At 35.4% G+C, this 19886-nt stretch overlaps 1 protein-coding gene across 1 annotated transcript in view; it reads left to right on the top strand.

The window, feature by feature from the left end:
• The window catches only part of VPS13C (vacuolar protein sorting 13 homolog C (S. cerevisiae)), a 183907-nt gene that overhangs the window by 119456 nt on the left and 44565 nt on the right, over nt 1-19886 (top strand). Inside the window, exons 48-59 of the mRNA XM_010840782.1 lie at nt 3993-4162; nt 5498-5745; nt 6740-6969; nt 8507-8599; nt 10904-11269; nt 11651-11737; nt 13383-13538; nt 13710-13974; nt 14587-14747; nt 16035-16156; nt 16665-16959; nt 19265-19654. Coding sequence (XP_010839084.1) covers nt 3993-4162; nt 5498-5745; nt 6740-6969; nt 8507-8599; nt 10904-11269; nt 11651-11737; nt 13383-13538; nt 13710-13974; nt 14587-14747; nt 16035-16156; nt 16665-16959; nt 19265-19654 — 2583 coding nt within the window. The remainder of the gene's footprint in view (nt 1-3992; nt 4163-5497; nt 5746-6739; nt 6970-8506; nt 8600-10903; nt 11270-11650; nt 11738-13382; nt 13539-13709; nt 13975-14586; nt 14748-16034; nt 16157-16664; nt 16960-19264; nt 19655-19886) is intronic.

Genomic DNA, 19886 nt, shown 5'->3' with positions numbered 1-19886 from the left:
TTCTTCACAGTCCAACTCTCACATCTATACATGACCACAGGAAAAACCATAGCCTTGACTAGACGGACCTTTGCTGGCAAAGTAATGTCTCTGCTTTTCAATATGCTATCTAGGTTGGACATAACTTTCCTTCCAAGGAGTAAGTGTCTTTTAATTTCATGGCTGCAGTCACCATCTGCAGTGATTTTGGAGCCCAAAAAAATAAAGTCTGACACTGTTTCCACTGTTTCCCCATCTGTTTCCCATGAAGTGATGGGACTGGATGCCATGATCTTCGTTTTCTGAATGTTGAGCTTTAAGCCAGCTTTTTCACTCTCCTCTTTCACTTTCATCAAGAGGCTCTTTAGTTCCCCTTCACTTTCTGCCCTAAGAGTGGTGTCATCTGCATATCTGAGGTGATTGATATTTCTCCTGGCAATCTTGATTCCAGCTTGTGCTTCTTCCAGTCCAGCGTTTCTCATGATGTACTCTGCATATAAGTTAAATAAGCAGGGTGATAATATACAGCCTTGATGTACTCCTTTTCCTATTTGGAACCAGTCTGTTGTTCCATGTCCTTTACCGTGTTGTATTCATTTCTGCTATATAGCATAGTGATTCAGTTATACATATATATATATATATATTCATTTTTTACATTCTTTTCCTTTATGGTGTATTATAAGATATTGAATATGGTTCCCTGTGATAGACAGTAGGACCTTGTTGTTTATCCATCCTGTGTATAACAGTTTGCATCTACTCCTCCCATACTCCCCATCCTTGGCAGCTACAAGTCTGCTCTCTATGTCTGTGAGTCTGTTTTTGTTTTGTAGATACGTTCATTTGTGTCACATTTTAAGATTCCACATATAAGTGATATTATACGGTATTTGTCTTTCTGACTTACTTCACTTAGTATGATAACCTCTAGTTCCATCCATGTTGCTGCAGATGGCATTGTTTCATCCTTTTTGTGGCTGAATCATATTCCATTGTATTTATGTACCATGTCTTCTTTATCCATTCAATGGTTGTTTCCTTATCTTGGCTGTTGAGAATAGTGCTATATGATCATAGGGGTGCTTGTATCTTTTCAAATGTATTTCTGTCTGGCTATATGGGCATGTGATTGCTAGATCATGTGGTAACTCTATTTTTAAATTTCTAAGGAACTTCCACACTATTTTCCATAGTGGTTGCGCCAGTTTATATTCCCACAAACAGTGCAGAAGGGTTTCCTTTTCTCCGTACCCTCTCCAGCAGTTTGTTATTTGTAGACATTTTAATGATGGCCATTCTGACTGGTATGAGGTGACAGCCTTAATTTCTAATGTTTAACGTTAATGTTAATAAAAGGTCAGAAAATGATGTAATGCAAAATGAACAGTTAAATATATTCTTCATTTCGATTAAGGTACTATTATTCTACTGGCTGCCCAGCCTTACAATCCTGTTGTTTTCTTTTACTTCCTTCTTTGTTGACATTCTTTATTCATTTGGACACCAAGTACTGTCAGTTTCAGTGAATTTCTGTTCTTTCCTGGAAGTTCTCACTGCTGCATCATTTGAGGCTTCTTAGCTCACACAGTACTGCAGTGGCTTCCTTGTTTGTTGTCATTCAACTTACACATTGGCACAAGTTCAGGTTCCTCAATGTCATGTAGCCATTTACAGATTCCTGTTTAATTTTTTTTATTTTTTTTTTATTTTTTAATTTTATTTTATTTTTAAACTTTAAGATTCCCATTTTACTTAGAAAACAGTCAGTGTTACATTATGTGAATTTTAACTTATTAAAAAAGAACATTCAGTTCAGTTCAGTTCAGTCACTCAGTCCTGTCCGACTCTTTGCGACCCCATGAACCGCAACACGCCAGGCTTCCCTGTCCATCACCAACTCCCGGAGTCCACCCAAACCCATCTCCATCGAGTTGGTGATGCCATCCAACCATCTCATCCTCTGTCGTCCCCTTCTCCTCCTGCCCTCAATCTTTCCCAGCATCAGGGTCTTTTCAAATGAGTCATCTCTTCACATCAGGTGGCCAAAAGTATTGGTTTCAGCTTCAACATCAGTCCTTCCAATGAACACCCAGGACTGATTTCCTTTAGGATGGACTGGTTGGATCTTCTTGCAGCCCAAGGGACTCTCAAGAGTCTTCTCCAACACCACAGTTCAAAAGCATCAATTCTGCACTTAGCTTTCTTTATAGTCCAACTCTCACATCCATACATGATCACTGGAAAAACCATTGCCTTGACTAGACAGACCTTTGTTGACAAAGTAATGTCTCTGCTTTTTAACATGCTGTCTAGGTTGGTCATAACTTTCCTTCCAAGGAGTAAGCGTCTTTTAATTTCATGGCTGCGATCACCATCTGCAGTGATTTTGGAGCCCCCAAAAATAAATCCAGCCACTGTTTCCACTGTTTCCCCATTGTTTGCCATGAAATGATGGGACCAGATGCCATGATCTTTGCTTTCTGAATGTTGAGCTTTAAGCCAACTTTTCCACTCTCCTCTTTCACTTTCATCAAGAGGCTCTTTAGTTCTTCACTTTCTGCCATAAGGGTGGTGTCTTCTGCATATCTGAGGTTATTGATATTTCTCCAGGCAATCTTGATTCCAGCTTGTGCTTCCTCCAGGCCAGCGTTTCTCATGGTATACTCTGCGTATAAATAAGCAGGGTGACAATATATAGCATTGATGTACTCAGTGCCTCCAAATCGTCTACATCAGTAACCATACCAGAAACCCTATTATATTGTGATTAGTAGATGTGTCATTGGTTATTTCTATTAAAAGTTACAAATCACAAGTTTGTGAATTATCCGTATTTTTGTAAATTAAAGACATTGCAAGTTTCCAATAATAATTTCGTTGTGACCCATTTACATGCATTGTACTCTTTTGAGTAAGAGAAGATAGACAGTTACAACCACGGTGCCAAGAATTGCCCATCAGCAGCACCTTTATATCAATACACTCACTGGTCTGTAGTGAGCAATTACTGCTAAACTGAAAATCCTACTTCCCCAAAGATTTTCTCTCTCTGTGGTTTATTTATTTATTTATTTTTTTGCTTGGTTGGTTAGGTTTTGTTCTTTTAGTGTCTCATCATACCTATAGAAATTGGAGCTATGTGTTATGGTGTGGAATACATATTGAGGTCGTTTTTCCTTAAAGTTTAAATCTTGAGGGTTTGAGACCACAGTTAGGCCTCCACATTTCTTTCTAGACTCTTTTCCCTACTTTTCTTTTATTGAAATATTCAAGCCTAAGATGCCAGCCTGTACCTTGTGCCCCCAGAGCATCTTGAATTGTTTGCTCATGTTCTTTCTCCATCTGGAATGCCTTCTACCCCTCTTAGCTTGATTCCAATCACTCTCTGAAGTTCAGTTAGTTCTCACATTCTTCATGAATTTTTCCCAGCCCACAATTATCTCTTTGACCCTATGAGCTTTTGCTGTTTTTATTCTTTACCTAATCTCTTAATATTCTTTGTGGAATATAGGAAGATGTAAGTATGAGTAGATAAGTGATAAAGTATCATTTTTTATTTATTTACAAATTATAGCATCTCCTTGTGATGTTCTTTGAAATAAATTTCCATTTTATTTTTTTCAATTAGAGTATAAGCTTACTAAGATCATGTACCATGCTTTATCCTTTCTCATAAAGCCTTTAGTTCCTATCACAGAGTGATTTACAGAAGAGCCCATTAAATATTTATAAGTTAGAGTGATTGATTGACAGTTTCCCGATTTTCTTTTTGCATTGAACTGTAAATCAGAAAATTTTATGTATTAACCCTTGTTGAATATGAGCACACACACTTAGGTATGTATTTGCATGTGCATATACAGTCACAAACATGCATATTTTTCTTTGTTCCAGTTTTAATACCCATACGTTAAAAATTTGCTTTTAATCTCTGAGTTAAGAAATATGTTTAAAACTAATTACATACACCTGAAGATAATTGATTCTTTTGCTTGAAAAATGTACCACAGGAATCCAAACTTGCATTTCATAATGATAGTTTCCGGCTCGGTGAACTCAGGCTACATCTTATGGCCTCTTCAGGGAAGATGTTTAAGGATGGCTCAATGAATGTCAGTATTAAACTTAAGACCTGCACTCTTGATGATCTCAGAGAAGGAATTGAGAGAGCAACATCAAGGTTTGTCATTTCTCACTTTGCTGCACATATAAAAGGTTGATGCGCTTGGCATTGTTACCAGGCATTGATTGCTTGGCTTCAGATTGTCAGAAGGGATCTTTTGATTATCATTTTTGGGATTCTGTTCCTTGGAATTATCAACGTAGGTCTTTGGTCATATTTCAGTTTGAAGTGCTTCAAGAAATAGTGCTAATTTCAGGTTCAGTTGCTTTTATGTTTGAATTAAAGGGAAGTTTAATAATATTGTCTTAAAAGTGGGAACTAAGAAAATGTAAGAATTTTAATAGTGAAATTCATGTGTGTGGTTCATTAGTGGTACATTTTTGTAAATTGTTTTCAGTAGGCAGAATCTTTTTTCAAAAAAGCCTTCAATTTATGGATCTTTTGTCTTATTTATTTTGTATATATATTTTAAAACAGTTCTGTAAAATTTCTTTAAAAGTTTTAGTAGATCAACTATACTTAAATTTAAAGAAAAGACTCTACAGGATTAAAAAAAGTTTTAGCAGAAATGGAATCCCTAATTTTCACATTTATCAACTCATTTTTGAAAGAGTAATTCATATCACCCTATTGCAAAGTGAGAGACACGCAACTTTAGTGGCCTAATAATATTTTTATTCCTTTCACAAATAATGAGATACATAATATTTTTGTTCTTGATTATTTTTGGAGAAAAACTGTTCTGCTGCTTGAGCCCTTTGTCTTTCTAAGAGATGAATAAATGAGGGAAGAGTGCTTTCATGCATTCAGCTTTTCTAGTTTGCAAACTTTGTGTCTTGGCAAGGGTGCCTAGCCTAGCAGTCTAGGCGAGGGTGATAAAGACCATGCTTCTGTTTCATAGCCTGCTTTTTGCAGCATGCTTGAGGCTGTGTGGAAACTGTCATTGCAGACCCTTGATGAACACTGCCAGATTTGAATTACATGGACTAACTTGGGAGTCAGTTGTATCGAATGATCTTTGGAGATAAATTCCTTCAAGGAGGTTTTATTTTATAAAATAAAGAGGTTGTCTTTTAAATTTTGTGGGGCTACAATAATGTGTTTTGCCAAACTTCCTTTCAGTGGTCATTGATTTGTTTTTCTAGTATTGCATTATAATTATAAAGTGCTCTTATGATTACTTATTACCATGAACCTTGGCTGTGGAGGTTAGAAGACCCTGTCTTGGTTGCTGATTAGCTAATTAGATTGCAGTTAACAGTGATCTGTTTTCTATACAGGTTGGAAACTGAAAGGTGAAAGAAAAGCTATTACAAGACACTTAGAAAATTTTTCATCTTTTTAAGTGTTTTAGCAGGAATAAAATATTGAATGTACATAAATTTTTTTCAGAATGATTGATAAGAAGAATGGTCAAGAGAACAACAGTTCTATGATTGACATAAGTTACCAACAAGGCAAAAATGAAAGTCATATTGATGCTGTTCTTGACAAGCTGTATGTATGTGCCAGTGTGGAATTTCTGATGACTGTGGCCGATTTCTTTATCAAGGCTGTACCTCAGAGTCCAGAAAATATGACTAAAGAATCACAGATTCCACTGAAACAAACTGCCTTAGCAAAAATCAAGATGGAGAAAGGTTAGCAGAATTTATTTGTCACAGATGATAACTTGTCTTATATTATACCAGAATTGCAAACAGGAAAAAAGAGAAATGGAGCATTTAAGAATGTAAAATTACTCTTTCAAATTTAAATATATTCAGAAGAAAAACCTTAGTAAGTGTCAATTTTTGAGAGAGAGGTAGACCCCTAGAGAAGGAAATGGTAACCCACTCCAGTATTTTGCCTGGGAAATTGTATGGACAGAGAAGCCTGGTGGGCTACTCTGTCAAAGAGAGTCAAACACAACTTAGCGACTAAACAACAGGAATAGAAATGTGTATTGGATCAGGGGCCAAGAAGCCTGTGCTCTGGTTCTAGCTCTGCCATTAACATTTCTTTTCTCTGTTAAATTGTAATTGTCTAAGGTCATGCATATTTCTCTCTAATGTGCAATTGAGCAGTATTGGAAAACTGCTGTTCACTGGCAAGGTCAGAATTTTATTTTTCCATTTACCTTTCTTAAACAGTAGGCATATGATATCTCTGTATTCATATATACATGTAATGTATTTATACTATAGATTGTATGACACTGACTATATACGTTAGGGTAAAATCAAAGTAAACAAGTAAAGTGGTCTGTGTGCTTTTCGCAGGTCTCTTGTCTTCTTCCTGATGTTCCCCTCACCTGTTTTCCCTTCCCTGCTCTTGCAGCATACATAGTACACACTCCGATGTATATACATGCATTGCATATATGCATTAATTCGGACAAAAAGAACTTCAAGACTATTTCTGTTAGGTCACAGTCTTAAAACAGGGATCAAGATTGCATTATCCCACATAATCAGCATTAGTTAATAATTATTTATGGTTAGTCCTAACCAATCAGTTATTTATATTGTTACTTTCACCATATCCCTAACAGCAGGATATTAGAAGCAGTGTAGAAACTTACAGATAACGTATACACAAGTGACAAGATTTACTTTACTAGAACTTTTATGGTTCCCATTTATGTTTCTTCAGATGACTCTCTAAGACCAAATATGATTTTAAATGCCAAGATCACGGATCCAGAAGTGGTTTTTGTTGCCAACCTGACAAAGGCTGATGCTCCTGCTCTAACAGCTTCATTCCAGTGTGACTTCTTTCTATCAACATCCAAACTTGAACAGATAATGACAGCTTCTCTGGGAGATCTTAAAGTGCTTGCTTGCCCTTTTCTCAGAGAAAAGAGAGGAAAAAATATTACCACAGTAAGAATGACTTTATATCCTAAGCTTGAATTGAAGGATGGCAGAAATGGTTGATTCATAGAATCCTAAAATATGAGGGCTCTATATTTACTCCAGCTTGAGATGATACAGATAAAGATGTTGAATTCCAAAGATGTTAAATGATTTACCCATGTTTGTAGTGACAGAACTATAGACTTTTTCCAGACTTATTTTCATTATACCATCTTTTGCTGAACAGTATTTGAATTTTAGTACATACAAATCAGTATTCTGTTTCAACTGTTGCTTTTTTTCACCACTATATATCCAATGAATGACTGAGTGGATGAATGAACCAAACATTCAGTGGAGTCACATGCCCAAAATAGATTGTTTTTCTTTATTACAAATTAACTTCAATGGTGCTTTCACATTACTGTCAAAAAATGTGATTTTGGTTAAATGAATTAACTATCACACCATTTGGTTTTTAATATTAAATTGATTATTTTATGTTAAAGAGCATCATTATATAATGTGACTTATTTGCAGTGTTATTTTGAGTTTACAAAAAAATGGATGGATAAAGTGACTTGTGTAAAGAAATACAGTGCTGAGCTTAATCTGTACGTTATCATGAAACATTCTTAAGTGGGATCATCTTGACATGTCACAGAAAGTTTATATTAATCATTTCTATTTAAAGCTCATCCTAATTTTTTAAAAATGAAAGCTGTTTAGTATTAATTCCCTCATTCAGTTCAGATGCATTTTATTTGTTTCTTTAATGATATTTAACAATATAGGCCTCATAGTTTTAATAAATCATTGAATTTGAAGATTTGCAATCTGTTCTAATAAGGACTTACAGGAAATTCAAGACTGACCTGTTGTTAATCATTGGGAAACTGTTCATTTACCTACCTTACCAAATAGTCTTTTTTTAATAAAAATGTTAACAGAACTATTTATTTAGAATAACAATTTCTAGTAATTTTGTGATCATAAAAATTATAATGAAATACCTTTTTCATTTACCTCTTTGCAAATGTAAGACCTTGCTTAGCTCATTTTTATAAATATCTTTAAAGTATATTTTACACAGGACATCATTTAAAAGATATTTTGGGCTTCCCTGGTGGCTCATACGGTAAAGAATCTGCCTGCAATGCAGGACATCTGGGTTCGATTCCTGGGTTGGGAAGATCCCCTGGAGAAGGGAACAGCTGTCCACTCCAGTATTCTAGCCTGGAGAATGCCATAGACAGAGGAGCCTGGTGGCTACAGTCCATGGGGTTGCAGAGAGTTAGACACAACTGAATGAGTTTCATTTAAAAGATATTTTAGACTTCTGCTAGTAAATGTGCATTACTACCTAAGAATTTGGCATAAAGGAATTCGTCACAACTGCTGAAAGTCCTTTACTGTGATCGTAGACTTGCCATAGTTTGGAAGAGCCCTCATGAGAGGTTTTCAGATAATTTAATTTGCTTTTCCTTTTAGTAATAGGCGATAGTTAAAGATCTCAAATTAAGTAAGACATGTCCTTAAGTAAATTTCACTTATCTGTTTGTAGGTCTTACAGCCCTGTTCTCTATTTATGAAAAAATATACACAGACATCAGGAAAAGAAAATATAGATATTAAAGTTGAAGAATTTATAATTAAGGTTAGTGCCTATCATATTATTTGGGTGAAAATCAATTTTTCTTTTTCTTATCTTTTGATTTGTCTCATGTTTAGAGCATTATGCTAGTCACATATTTAGTAATCAGTAAATACCCCTAATCCGTTTTTCTTTAATGCAAATGTTTGTTTCTGTTTTCTTTGAAAGACTGCAGTTGACCCTTGAGCAATGTGGGGATTAGGAGTGCTTAACTTTATAGTCAAAGACCCTGATATTGGGAAAGATTGAAGGTGGGAGGAGAAGGGGACGACAGAGGATGAGATGGTTGGATGGCATCACTGACTCGATGGACATGAATTTGAGTAAACTCCCAGAGCTGGTGATGGACAGTGAGGCTTGGCGTGCTGCGGTCCACGGGATCGCAAACAGTCAGATATGACTGAGCGACTGAACTGAACTGAACTTTATAGTCAGGCCTCAGTACATGCAGTTCCTCAGATTTTCCATGTCTGAGTTTCTAAATCTGTAGATGCAAATAGTGTAGTCCATAGTATTTGCTATTGAAAATTGGCATATTTAAGTGGACCCTCATGGTTCAGATTCATGTTGTTCAGGGTGAGCTATACTTTTAAATGTATACAGATGGTCAGGATAATTTTTATCTAGTATATTTGCTTGTGTGTTGGAGATTGGGTTTAGGTGGGAAGAACAGAGATGAAGGGGAAAGAGAAGGAAAGGATGGAAAAATGAAGTTGCTGTTATTTTATTTACAGTGTTATTTTTAGGCTTTTATTTGGGGTGCTGTTTGGTTGAATTTAATATTTATGTAATTAAATGTTTTATATGTCTTATAAAATATTTTAATGACATGTATGCTAGAAATAAAGTATTAGAATTTTTTTATCTCTTACATTTGAAGTATTGAAAAAGCAATCTGTTCTCCAATGCCTTTCACATTCTCTAAGTATGACCTCTTGGTCAATTACAAATGAAAAGTACAGAATACTTTATAAAATCTGTTTCTCTCTCTGTTCAAGGGACACAAAATTGAGGTGGTTAATAGCAATTCTGATAGTAGCTTTATTATTTAGGTAAATAGTGAATAGTGAATAAACCAAGGTTCAAAATAATGTCATTTGAATTACCATGTAAATAACAATTCCGTTTTCTCTCAGTGTAGTTGGTCTTGGGTGGTATTTTGTTGAGACTACACTACTAAATGGGGAGAAAACTTGAATTTGTATGCACTTTGTCTGAGACACTGGGTTAAGATGCTGAGGGACTGTTTTTCCATGTATATCACTTTACTTATATATATATATATATGTATATAGGTCCAGGTTTGAAAAATCCTTTAAGGTCTTGAAGGGGTGACCCCATATGTCTGGGGAGAATGGTATAGTGGAGTTGGGACTAAGAGGACTAGTTATAGGTTACATTAACAAGGCAAGGCAAAAAAGGATTTGGTTGACAGATAAGTTTGGGAAGCACTACATACTGGATCCTTCTTTTGGTGATGTAATCATATTTCTTTAGCATATTAAATAAGTAAGGATTGTAAGAAGTGAACATTGAAACGATCCACTTAACTTATTGCTCAAACTTTGGAAAGTCATGGGTAACTAATTGATGAGGCGTCAGGTCACAAAGAGGTTTGTGTCCTTAAAGAGAGATCTAATCTTATCCTGAAAGCGAGGGGGAGTTGTTGAAGATTTTATTAAGCATAGGAATGACATGTTCAGATTTGGGTTTTAGAAAAATCATGTGGAGGGTGGGCTGAGATGGTGTTCACCAGGCATGGAAGACATCATCATGGAAGACGTAAGAACTAAGGCACAGGGATTCGAATGAAGAGGTGAGCAAAGAAACTGTCCAAAGATGGTAGGAGGTGGACTCTTCATGTCTTCGTGTGAAAGGGCTTCCATGGTGAGTCTCAGGTTTCCTGTTTCAGTGAGACCAGTGAAAACCATGTGTGTATATCTTGGTGAGGATCACGCAGTTGGTTTAGTTAATGCAGCTGGTTGAAAAATTCAGTTACCCTTCTGCATTTTTCTCTTCACATAATACTATTTGCCTCTGAATTAATTGATTTAACTTTAAGTTTTGACAGTTGACATGCATGTTAGTTACTTAATTCTAGAACAAGTTGAGCAGAAATCACTGGTTTGAGGTCAGTTAACTGGACGTGTGATTTTGTGTGTGCTCTCTTTTGTATTCCTTAGTTATACAGTTGATATATTCAAATTTTAATTAGTTACTTAAATTTTTTTTTTGTATTATGTATTCATTCTTCTCATCTGGGAAAGAATTTACTCTGAATTTTTTTCTGCCTTTTTTTTTTTAAAGATTTCACCCATAATTCTTAATACCGTGATGACAATAATGGCTGCTATGTCCCCAAAGACAAAAGAAGATGAATCCAAAGATACATCTAAGGAAACGGAAAATCTCTGGGGCATCAAATCTATTAGTGATTGCAACTCTTGGTTTCTTGGTGTTGACATGGGCACAGAATTAACAGAAAGTTTCAGAGATGTTGAAAATCAATCGATAGAGGAAAATTGTGCTGTTGTTGTCGAGTCAGTTCAAGTTACCTTAGAATGTGGCCTTGGGCATCGAACTGTACCTTTATTATTGGCAGAGTCTAAGTTTTCAGGAAATATTAAAAATTGGACTTCCCTAATGGCTGCTTCTGCTGACATGACATTAGAGGTATGACCACATTAATTATTACCTTCCTGCAGAGGCAACTTCTTAAAAGTACAACTGATGAATTAAGAAGAGAGCTTTTTGTGTGTGCATGATCATAGCAAGTATACATATGAATAGATAATACAGTCTAATATTTAATTTGTTGATGTATAATACTGTTTATTTGGCCATCATTTTTAAAGGGTTCTTTTGCTAAATAATTTGTTTGTGAAGCCAAGAGAGTAGAATAAAATGCACCCTTTTTTATGTATATTCTTTGTGTCTTTAGGTATGTTTTTAAAATGGTTATTGACATATTACATTACTTAGTATTTTTATACTGGTTATGGAAATATGTAGTTAAAGTTTAAAGATTCTCATTATAATTCTGTGCCTTTCCAGGTTCATTATTACAACGAGACCCATGCTGTTTGGGAGCCACTGATTGAGAGAGTGGAGGAGAAAAGACCGTGGAATTTAAGCCTTGCTGTAAGGAAATCATAAAATATCATTGTGCACATTAATTTATATATATTCTTTTAAAAGGTTCAGAGATTCTTAAGATGTAGTCCAGGATCCTTGAGACCCTTTTAGAGGATACTGGGATCAAAATTCTTTTCATAATAACATCCAGTCATTGTATATCATTTTCATTCTCATTCTCTCATAAGCAAACAGTGGAATTTCCCAAAGAACATGTAATTTTGCAACAGATTGTATACAGAATTAGAAATGAGAGACCACCTGTCTTCTATTTTTTTTTAACTTTTTATTTTGTATTGGGGTATAGCCAATTAACAATGTTGTGATAATTTCAGGTGAATAGCAAAGGGACTCAGCCATACGCATGCATGTATTCATTCTCCCTCAAACTCCCCACCCATCCAAGCTGCCACATAACATTGAGTACAGTTCCATGTGGTAGGTACAGTAGGTCCTTGTTGATTATCCATTTTGACTATCCACCTGTCTTCTCCTAAGGTTTGCACTAAAGAGATTTGTAAATGCCCTTCTCACTATGTATTTTTAACAGTTATTTTTCATTAAAATATTATTAACATGTAATTGTTAGTTTTAAATGAATATTTAAAAATTTCTCAGCTTTTAGTTTTTTTAGAATCAATTGACGTGAGTGTGAGCAAACTCCAGGAGATAGTGAAGGGCAGGGAAGACTGGTGTACTACAGCCCATGGGGTCACAAAGAGTCAGACATGACTGAGTGACTGAGTAGCAACAACAGCTTTAGTTTCTCATAGAGTACATACCGATAGATAATAACCCACATAAATGAATCTCTTTAGGATTCAATCATTTTAAGACACTGAAAGACTCAAGAACTGCTCTTCTGGCTTATGAATTCTTTATGTTACCTGTTTATGGTACTTCTTGAAAACCCTTCAGAGTCCTAGATACTGAAGCTCGTCTTTCTAGATTAACAGGAACATACTTTTATACCCTTCACAAATGATCCCATCACATCTCTCTGGGGCAGCCTGACTCAAGTGTGAGGCATTGAAATTGGTTCAGCAATTTCTTATTTTAAAGATGAGCAGTCACTTAACCTATGTCCCCGATTTCCTCTCAGTAAAGTAGAAATAATATTTCTGACCTAGCCTTCTTTGGTATAGGTGGGCTAACAAAGAAAGTTTGATAAGATATTTGTAATGCCTTTAGAATAAAAGCTATGATGGAGTCTGATGACTGATTGGAAGCTTATTGTATTACTTATTTATAGGTATTACTGGTAAAAAGTAGAAAAAATGCCAGGTGTTACTTCCAGTGCCGATAAGTTTAGATTTCAGTGTCCTCTTAGAGTGTTCAGTAGCATAAAATGAGCAATTAGTCAGATGACTCTAGGTAAATAGCTTTCTGTAGAGAATAGACTGGAGACAACTATCATAACTTCCTTGGAGTGCTTCCATGGCACAGTTGTAAACATTTTCCTACGTGTGGATTACACACTGAAAGAAAGAATGTTGATCTGTGCTAAGTCAAGGTGAAGCACTGAATATGTTTGAGAATTTTGAGGAGCCTTGATATTAAGTGACAAAGTTAGAAGAATTTAACTCTATCAAGAGTATTTTAATTTTATTATTCATTGGCTGATAAATTTGTTATGTATTTACCCTCATAGGTAAAGAAGAATCCAGTCCAAGATAAAACTTTGATGCCAGGAGATGATTTTATTGCAGTTCCTGAGCCACAGACAGAAATTGATATTTCTTCAGGAGATACAATGAATATAACAATATCCAAAAGCTGTCTTAATGTTTTCAACAATTTAGCAAAAGTATGTTTAATTCTTGGTTGCAGTATGTCAAATGGAATTTAAATTGAAACATGCGTGTTATTTTTGTGTGTCATCCGCATTAGTTTCTAAAAAACATGTAGTCATAATTTAGTTTTTTAAAAAAACTTGTAGTTTGCAAATATTTAACTGTGATGTTGTGTTCCTTTTCAGGGTTTTTCAGAGGGCACTGCTTCTACTTTTGACTACTCTTTAAAAGACAGGGCTCCTTTTACAGTAACAAATTCTGTAGGTGTTCCCATTAAGGTGCAGCCCAATCATAATCTCAGAGTGATGGGCTGCCCTGAGAAAAGTGATGTGTGTGATGTTGATGCTGGTCAGATTCTGGAATTGGAATACGCCACTATGGAACCTTCACGTCAAGGGAAACTGTCAATACTCAGCCGTCAAGAGAGCTCCCTCTTCTCTTTGACCTTTGGTATGCTGTATTATTTTATTTTTAAGGGAATCTTTAGAAGTACTGATATCAGCTTATTTTTGGTAAAATATGGAAAAATATTTTGCTGCAGATTTCAAAAGGCTTGAAACAGTTGACAAACTTTTGTTTTCTTTCTCTAAACTTGAGAAAATTAAACTTGATTAATTTAAAAATTACCTTAAAGAGCTAAATTATCTCTATACGCTTAAATAGTGCAGTATGCCATATGCTTCAGAAAGGACGGGAGTTCACTGAGGAGTGAAAGTAACTACATTCAGATGTCTCAGAATGTTGACAGTAATTATCACCATTTCAGAAAACAAGATGATTTTTATTGTTTTATAGAGTTGGGAAAGTAAGGAACGAACTGGGTCTTGTTTGTTTTAATACATACAAAACCTCCACCTCAAGAGAAATCGTTTTGGGTCAGAAAATGTTATAACAATAAATAGTTTCCTTTCTTTGTTAGCTCCTGTGTCTTAGACAAGAATTCTGTGTAGTCATCATTTCTAGTCATGAGGAAGGATACGCTTGTTGTTATTTTGAGATGCTGCTGTTGATTCTGTCTTATAAAAGTTTGCGTAAATTAGTATTTGGAATGCTCTGCCTTAGCACCTCATGGATATACAGAAGTAACCAAAGTCCCAATTGCCAGACCTGGACGGCGGCTGTATAACGTATGGAATCCTAATACCAGTCATTTTGACTCACTCGTGGTACAAATTGACGCAACTGAAGGGAATAAAGTAATTACTGTTCGTTCTCCTCTCCAGGTAATGCATTAAGTGAATTGTATTCCTTTTAATATATCAAGAAATACTGAATCACTTGGCTGACCATGGGAATATAATAAAACTTCATTTTATTATAGATCATTACTGATTTTCAGAAATAAATAATAGTTTAAATTGGCTGCTGTTTCCTGTCCAACTTACTTTTGTAACATTCTTCATTTTAAATATCTCATAAAATGCTCTTGTTAGTTTAAAGTCGATTATTGTTGTCTCCTGGGTTTAAAATTAATGAAACGTTTTATCTATTCCTTGGAAGATTCAAAACTGAGGAGTATGGTAGTAATAGCTGGTGGTCAAATAAGATTACATTCTGTTCTCTTTGTATTGCATTTTTCAAGTATGTGTGAAGGAATATTGGAATGATCTCCCCCAAAAAAATAATTTAGCATGTTAACCTGTATAAATATTTTTTTCACTTTTAAGACTATTAATTTTTCTTTTTCTGTGTGTTATAACAGATTTCAGCATATGATCAGCAAAAGAACATTTCTTCTTACCTAGAAAATTAGGTGAAAATGAAAGGATTTCAAAGTTCTGGTCCTTGTTGTCTCTCAGTTTGCTATTAGGTCCTACCTATATTACATTATGGAGAAGGCAATGGCACCCCACTCCAATACTCTTGCCTGAAAAATCCCATGGATGGAGGAGCCTAGTAGGCTGCAGTCCATGGGGTCGCTAAGTCGGACACGACTGAGCGACTTCACTTTCACTTCTCACTTTCATGCATTGGAGAAGGAAATGGCAACCCACTCCAGTGTTCTTGCCTGGAGAATCCCAGGGACGGGGGAGCCTGGTGGGCTGCCATCTATGGGGTTGCACAGAGTCAGACATGACTGAAGCGACTTAGCAGCAGCAGCATATTACATTGAAGTTAAGGAAGAACTATACCATGTTTATTTACCTCATTTTTCCTTTGCTATCCTTTTGTGTTTAGTCATATAGTACTTTGAGAAAAGGTTATAATGAAGAAAATATTATGGCTGAAGTCTTCAAAGATTAATACATATTTGAAAGATTATAATGTATACTAAAATTCAGCATGTAATATGTGAACATGTGAATATCGTAATAATTCTTAGCTTCCATTTAACAGCAAGTTTCAGATATATAGCACTTAAATAAATAAAAGTTTTCAATTACCATAAAAATATCTTCCAATTTTGGGCTTGCAGTTTTTTAGATCTAAATGTAATTGTGTGCGGCTCACAGTTTTCTTTATGAATGTCTACATCTTTTTAAACAACTTGTATGTTTTTTGTCCAACAGATTAAAAACCATTTTTCTATTGCTTTCATCATCTATAAATATGTTAAGAATGTGAAGCTGTTGGAGCGCATTGGAATAGCCAGACCTGAAGAGGAGTTCCATGTTCCTTTAGATTCATATAGGTAGATACTTCCTTGAATATATTAAACTATGAAAGATTCATTATGTATATTTTTAATTCTGTGAATTAGCAACTATATTCTGGGGAAAAAATAAAACATCTATATTCTACAATAACAATAATTCTTACTATCTAAAGATCTATAAAATCCAATTTTAAGACATATGGAGAAATATATTTAATTATTATTGAATTTGCCAAATGAAACTTTTTCATTTGTGTATTTGATGTTTCAGAATTTTATAAGACTTATTAGATTGTCTTTGTATTTGATATTAACTTTTTTTTTAGTTGTCATTTTTTACAGAGTAGTTTTTCTCAGAAGGTGCCTCCATGAGTCAGCTGTGTGACTTTGGGCAAGTTTCTTAACTTTTCTTAGCTTTGTTTTTCTTATCTATAGAAATAGGGATAAGAGTATTTGTCTTGTAGAGTCATCAAGAAGAGTTAGTTGAATTCTTTTTCTTAAGTTCTCAATAAAAAATTTTTTCCCTCTCTGTTTTTTCCTTTAGATGTCAGTTGTTCATTCAGCCAGCTGGTATCTTGGAGAATCAGTACAAAGAATCCACCACTTATATTTCCTGGAAGGAAGAGCTTCATCGGAGCAAAGAAGTCAGATGCATGCTGCAGTGTCCATCAACAGAAATGAACTTCTTACCTCTCATAGTCAACACAGTTGCTGTGCCTGATGAATTGAGCTATATAAGTGCACAGGGGGAAGACTGGGATCCCGCTTACATCATTCACCTTTACCCTACTGTCACCTTGCGAAATTTTCTCCCATATTCTCTAAGATACTTACTTGAGGTATGTCTTTTGCATTTTTTAAAAATTCTATTTGCTTTACAATATTGTATTGGTTTCTGCCATACATCAACATGCATCAGCCACAAGTATACATATATGCCCCCTGTTTTGCATTTTGTTTGACTTTTATTATTGCATGGAGTGAATTCTTTTTTTAATGGTATTTTTGTTGAGTATTTATGTGATTTATGTGATTATGTATTTATGTGATTACATCACATACTTGTAATGCATTAATAGTAATAATAATAGCAAAAATTGGCATGGCATCTACTTTGTGCCAGCCACTAGTTCATGTGTTTTACATGCATTATTTAGTCCAAACAATAACTTACCAAAGAAGTTGCTATTATTTGACCCATTTTACACATAAGGAAACTGAGTCACAGCGGGGTTAAGTGCCAGGCTCAGAATCCCGCATCTAATAAATGGTAGAACTGAGATTTGAACCGAAGCAATGTGATTCCTTATTCTTCACCACTGAACTCTGCTGCATCTGCTATAAATTAATACTTGTATTTATCTCTTTATTATCTAAGTGCAGTTCTCTTAGCTAAAGTACAGGAAAGCACCAGTGAGAAAATACTTCATCTTAATTTATTATGAAGTTAATCTTAAAGTTTTTTAAAGTGATGATTATTTAGTTCAGATTTATTTTAAAGTGATGATTATTTGGTTCAAGATGAACCAAAAAATAATTACTGCCTGTCCTAAGAAGTATTAGGGAACATTTTCTAGTAATGAAGTATAGTATATGCTTTTATTTTATTTTATTTTTTTAAAAGGCTTAAAATGTATTTTAATAAGTTCATGTTGCATTATTCATTTCTCAGAAAAACTTCAAAGGTATTAGGGACAAATCAAACATGGTACACCAATAAAAAATGCACAGCATAACTACCTAAGATAGGCAAAGCTAAGAGCTACCATCTGACATTCAGCATACAGCAACCCTGTTCTCAAGATTGTACTAGGCCTATCAAGAAAGCTGTGAATGGCAACATCACAGACACAAAAGGGCCATTTCTGGGTTGTCCTTACCCAAGAAAAAGATGGAGGCAAGTTTAACACAAGATTTTTTAAAGATGCACTAAATGAAAATCTCTAAGAGAAAATGTCTTCCTTGGGACATGAAAGGGTAATATATGGGACATAACAGAACCGTATGCATGTTGTCTGTGACCTCTGTGGACATGTGCCTCAATTCCCACCTGGGAGTGATTGGAACAGTGGGGCCAAGGTCACTGGGGGATGTTTGGTTTTTGTGGTATATGTGGCAGGATCTCTGGGGTGAGACAGTGCACTAAGTCGTGTCCGACTCTTGTGACCCCATGGACTGTAGCCTGCCAGGCTCCTCTGTCTATGGGATTCTCCAGGCAAGAATACTGGAGTGGGTTGCCATTTCCTTCTCCATATTATATGCTTTTAAATTTGTTCATGCCACAACATTTCAAAATACAAAAATCTGAAAAGTGTTTGGAACCTAAATTAATTTTCTTTATGTGACAGGAAGCCACCCTTGACTTGTGGAGACTAAAATTAATTAGATGACCTAGGTAGTATTTATTTAGTAAGCTCTTGCTCAGACAGTAAAGAGTCTGCCTGCAGCACAGCAGACCCAGGTTTGATCCCTGGGTCAGGAAGATCCCTTGGAGAAGGGAATGGCAACCCACTCCAGTATTCTTGCCTGAAAAAAAATCCCACGGGCAGAGGAGCCTGGCAGGCTATAGTCCATGGGGTTGCAAAGAGTTGGACACAACTGAGCTACTTCACTTTCATTTTCAAGTAATATTTGTACAAGAGAAGCTGTTGGTAAGGAAGCCTAGTTTATTATATTGCCATTACTCATTTTTAAAGTAGTTCTACCTTAGATAGCTTGTCAGAATAGTTTGACATCACTTTCCTTGTTTTATTTGAATGAGAACCATTAAGTGTAGAATATGAATAAAGGATGAAGCTGAAGCACAGGCTGTTATGTGGCTCGTGTAAGGACATATCTCTTAATGGAAATAGCCAGTGTTCTTGAATCCAGCCTTAGATTCTTGACATGGGTCTGAGTTTTTCTCAAAACTAACAGCCATTGGCCGATGATAGCTGAATGACAACTTCTGCCTTTGGCTATGTTAGTGTTTTCTTTTTAGTCCTCAGTAATTGTTGGATATTCATAATATGTAAAGATGGTACCTTGAAGACTTCTCAGTTAATGTGAATCTGGTAGGTAATTTAGTATTTGTATAAGATGGGGAAGTTATTTCAGAGATTTTTTTTAAATTGGTAAGCAAATTTAGTTTTTGTTTGTTTTTAGGGAACAGCAGAAACTCATGAGCTGACCGAAGGCAGTACAGCCAATGTTCTACATTCGCGAATCAGTGGAGAAATAATGGAATTAGTTCTGGTGAAATATCAGGGCAAAAACTGGAATGGACATTTCCGTATATGCAGTACACTTCCCGAATTCTTCCTTGTGTGTTTTTCTTCTGACTCCGAAGAAACGTTGACAGTTGACCTGTCAATACATGTCAAGCGAATTGGCAGCCAGATGGAGCTCTCCATTTTCAGTCCCTACTGGCTAATCAACAAGACTTCTCGGGTTCTCCAGTATCGTGCAGAAGATACGCATGTGAAACATCCAGCTGATTTTAGGGATATTGTTTTATTCTCTTTCAAGAAGAAGAACATTTTTAGTAAAAATAAGGTACGTTTTTATCAATAAAACAAATTGTTCAGTGTCACTGGTATGCATTAGATCCAAGACTACTTTTAAGGAATACATGATTAAGTGGGTTATAAGGAACTAACAACAATAGTGTCCCAAGGCTAAGGTGTCTTTTTCTCCAGTGCCCCTAGAATTACTTCTGTTCTTGACATAGTGTCGAGTGGAAAGCTTGACTTTATGTAGGTTACCGGTGATGCAATGGCATTTCAAA

This window comes from Bison bison, unplaced genomic scaffold (assembly GCF_000754665.1).
Source record: "Bison bison bison isolate TAMUID 2011002044 unplaced genomic scaffold, Bison_UMD1.0 scf7180017864146, whole genome shotgun sequence".
NCBI lineage: Eukaryota > Metazoa > Chordata > Mammalia > Artiodactyla > Bovidae > Bison > Bison bison.
This window is presented reverse-complemented; position numbering and strand designations above follow the sequence as displayed.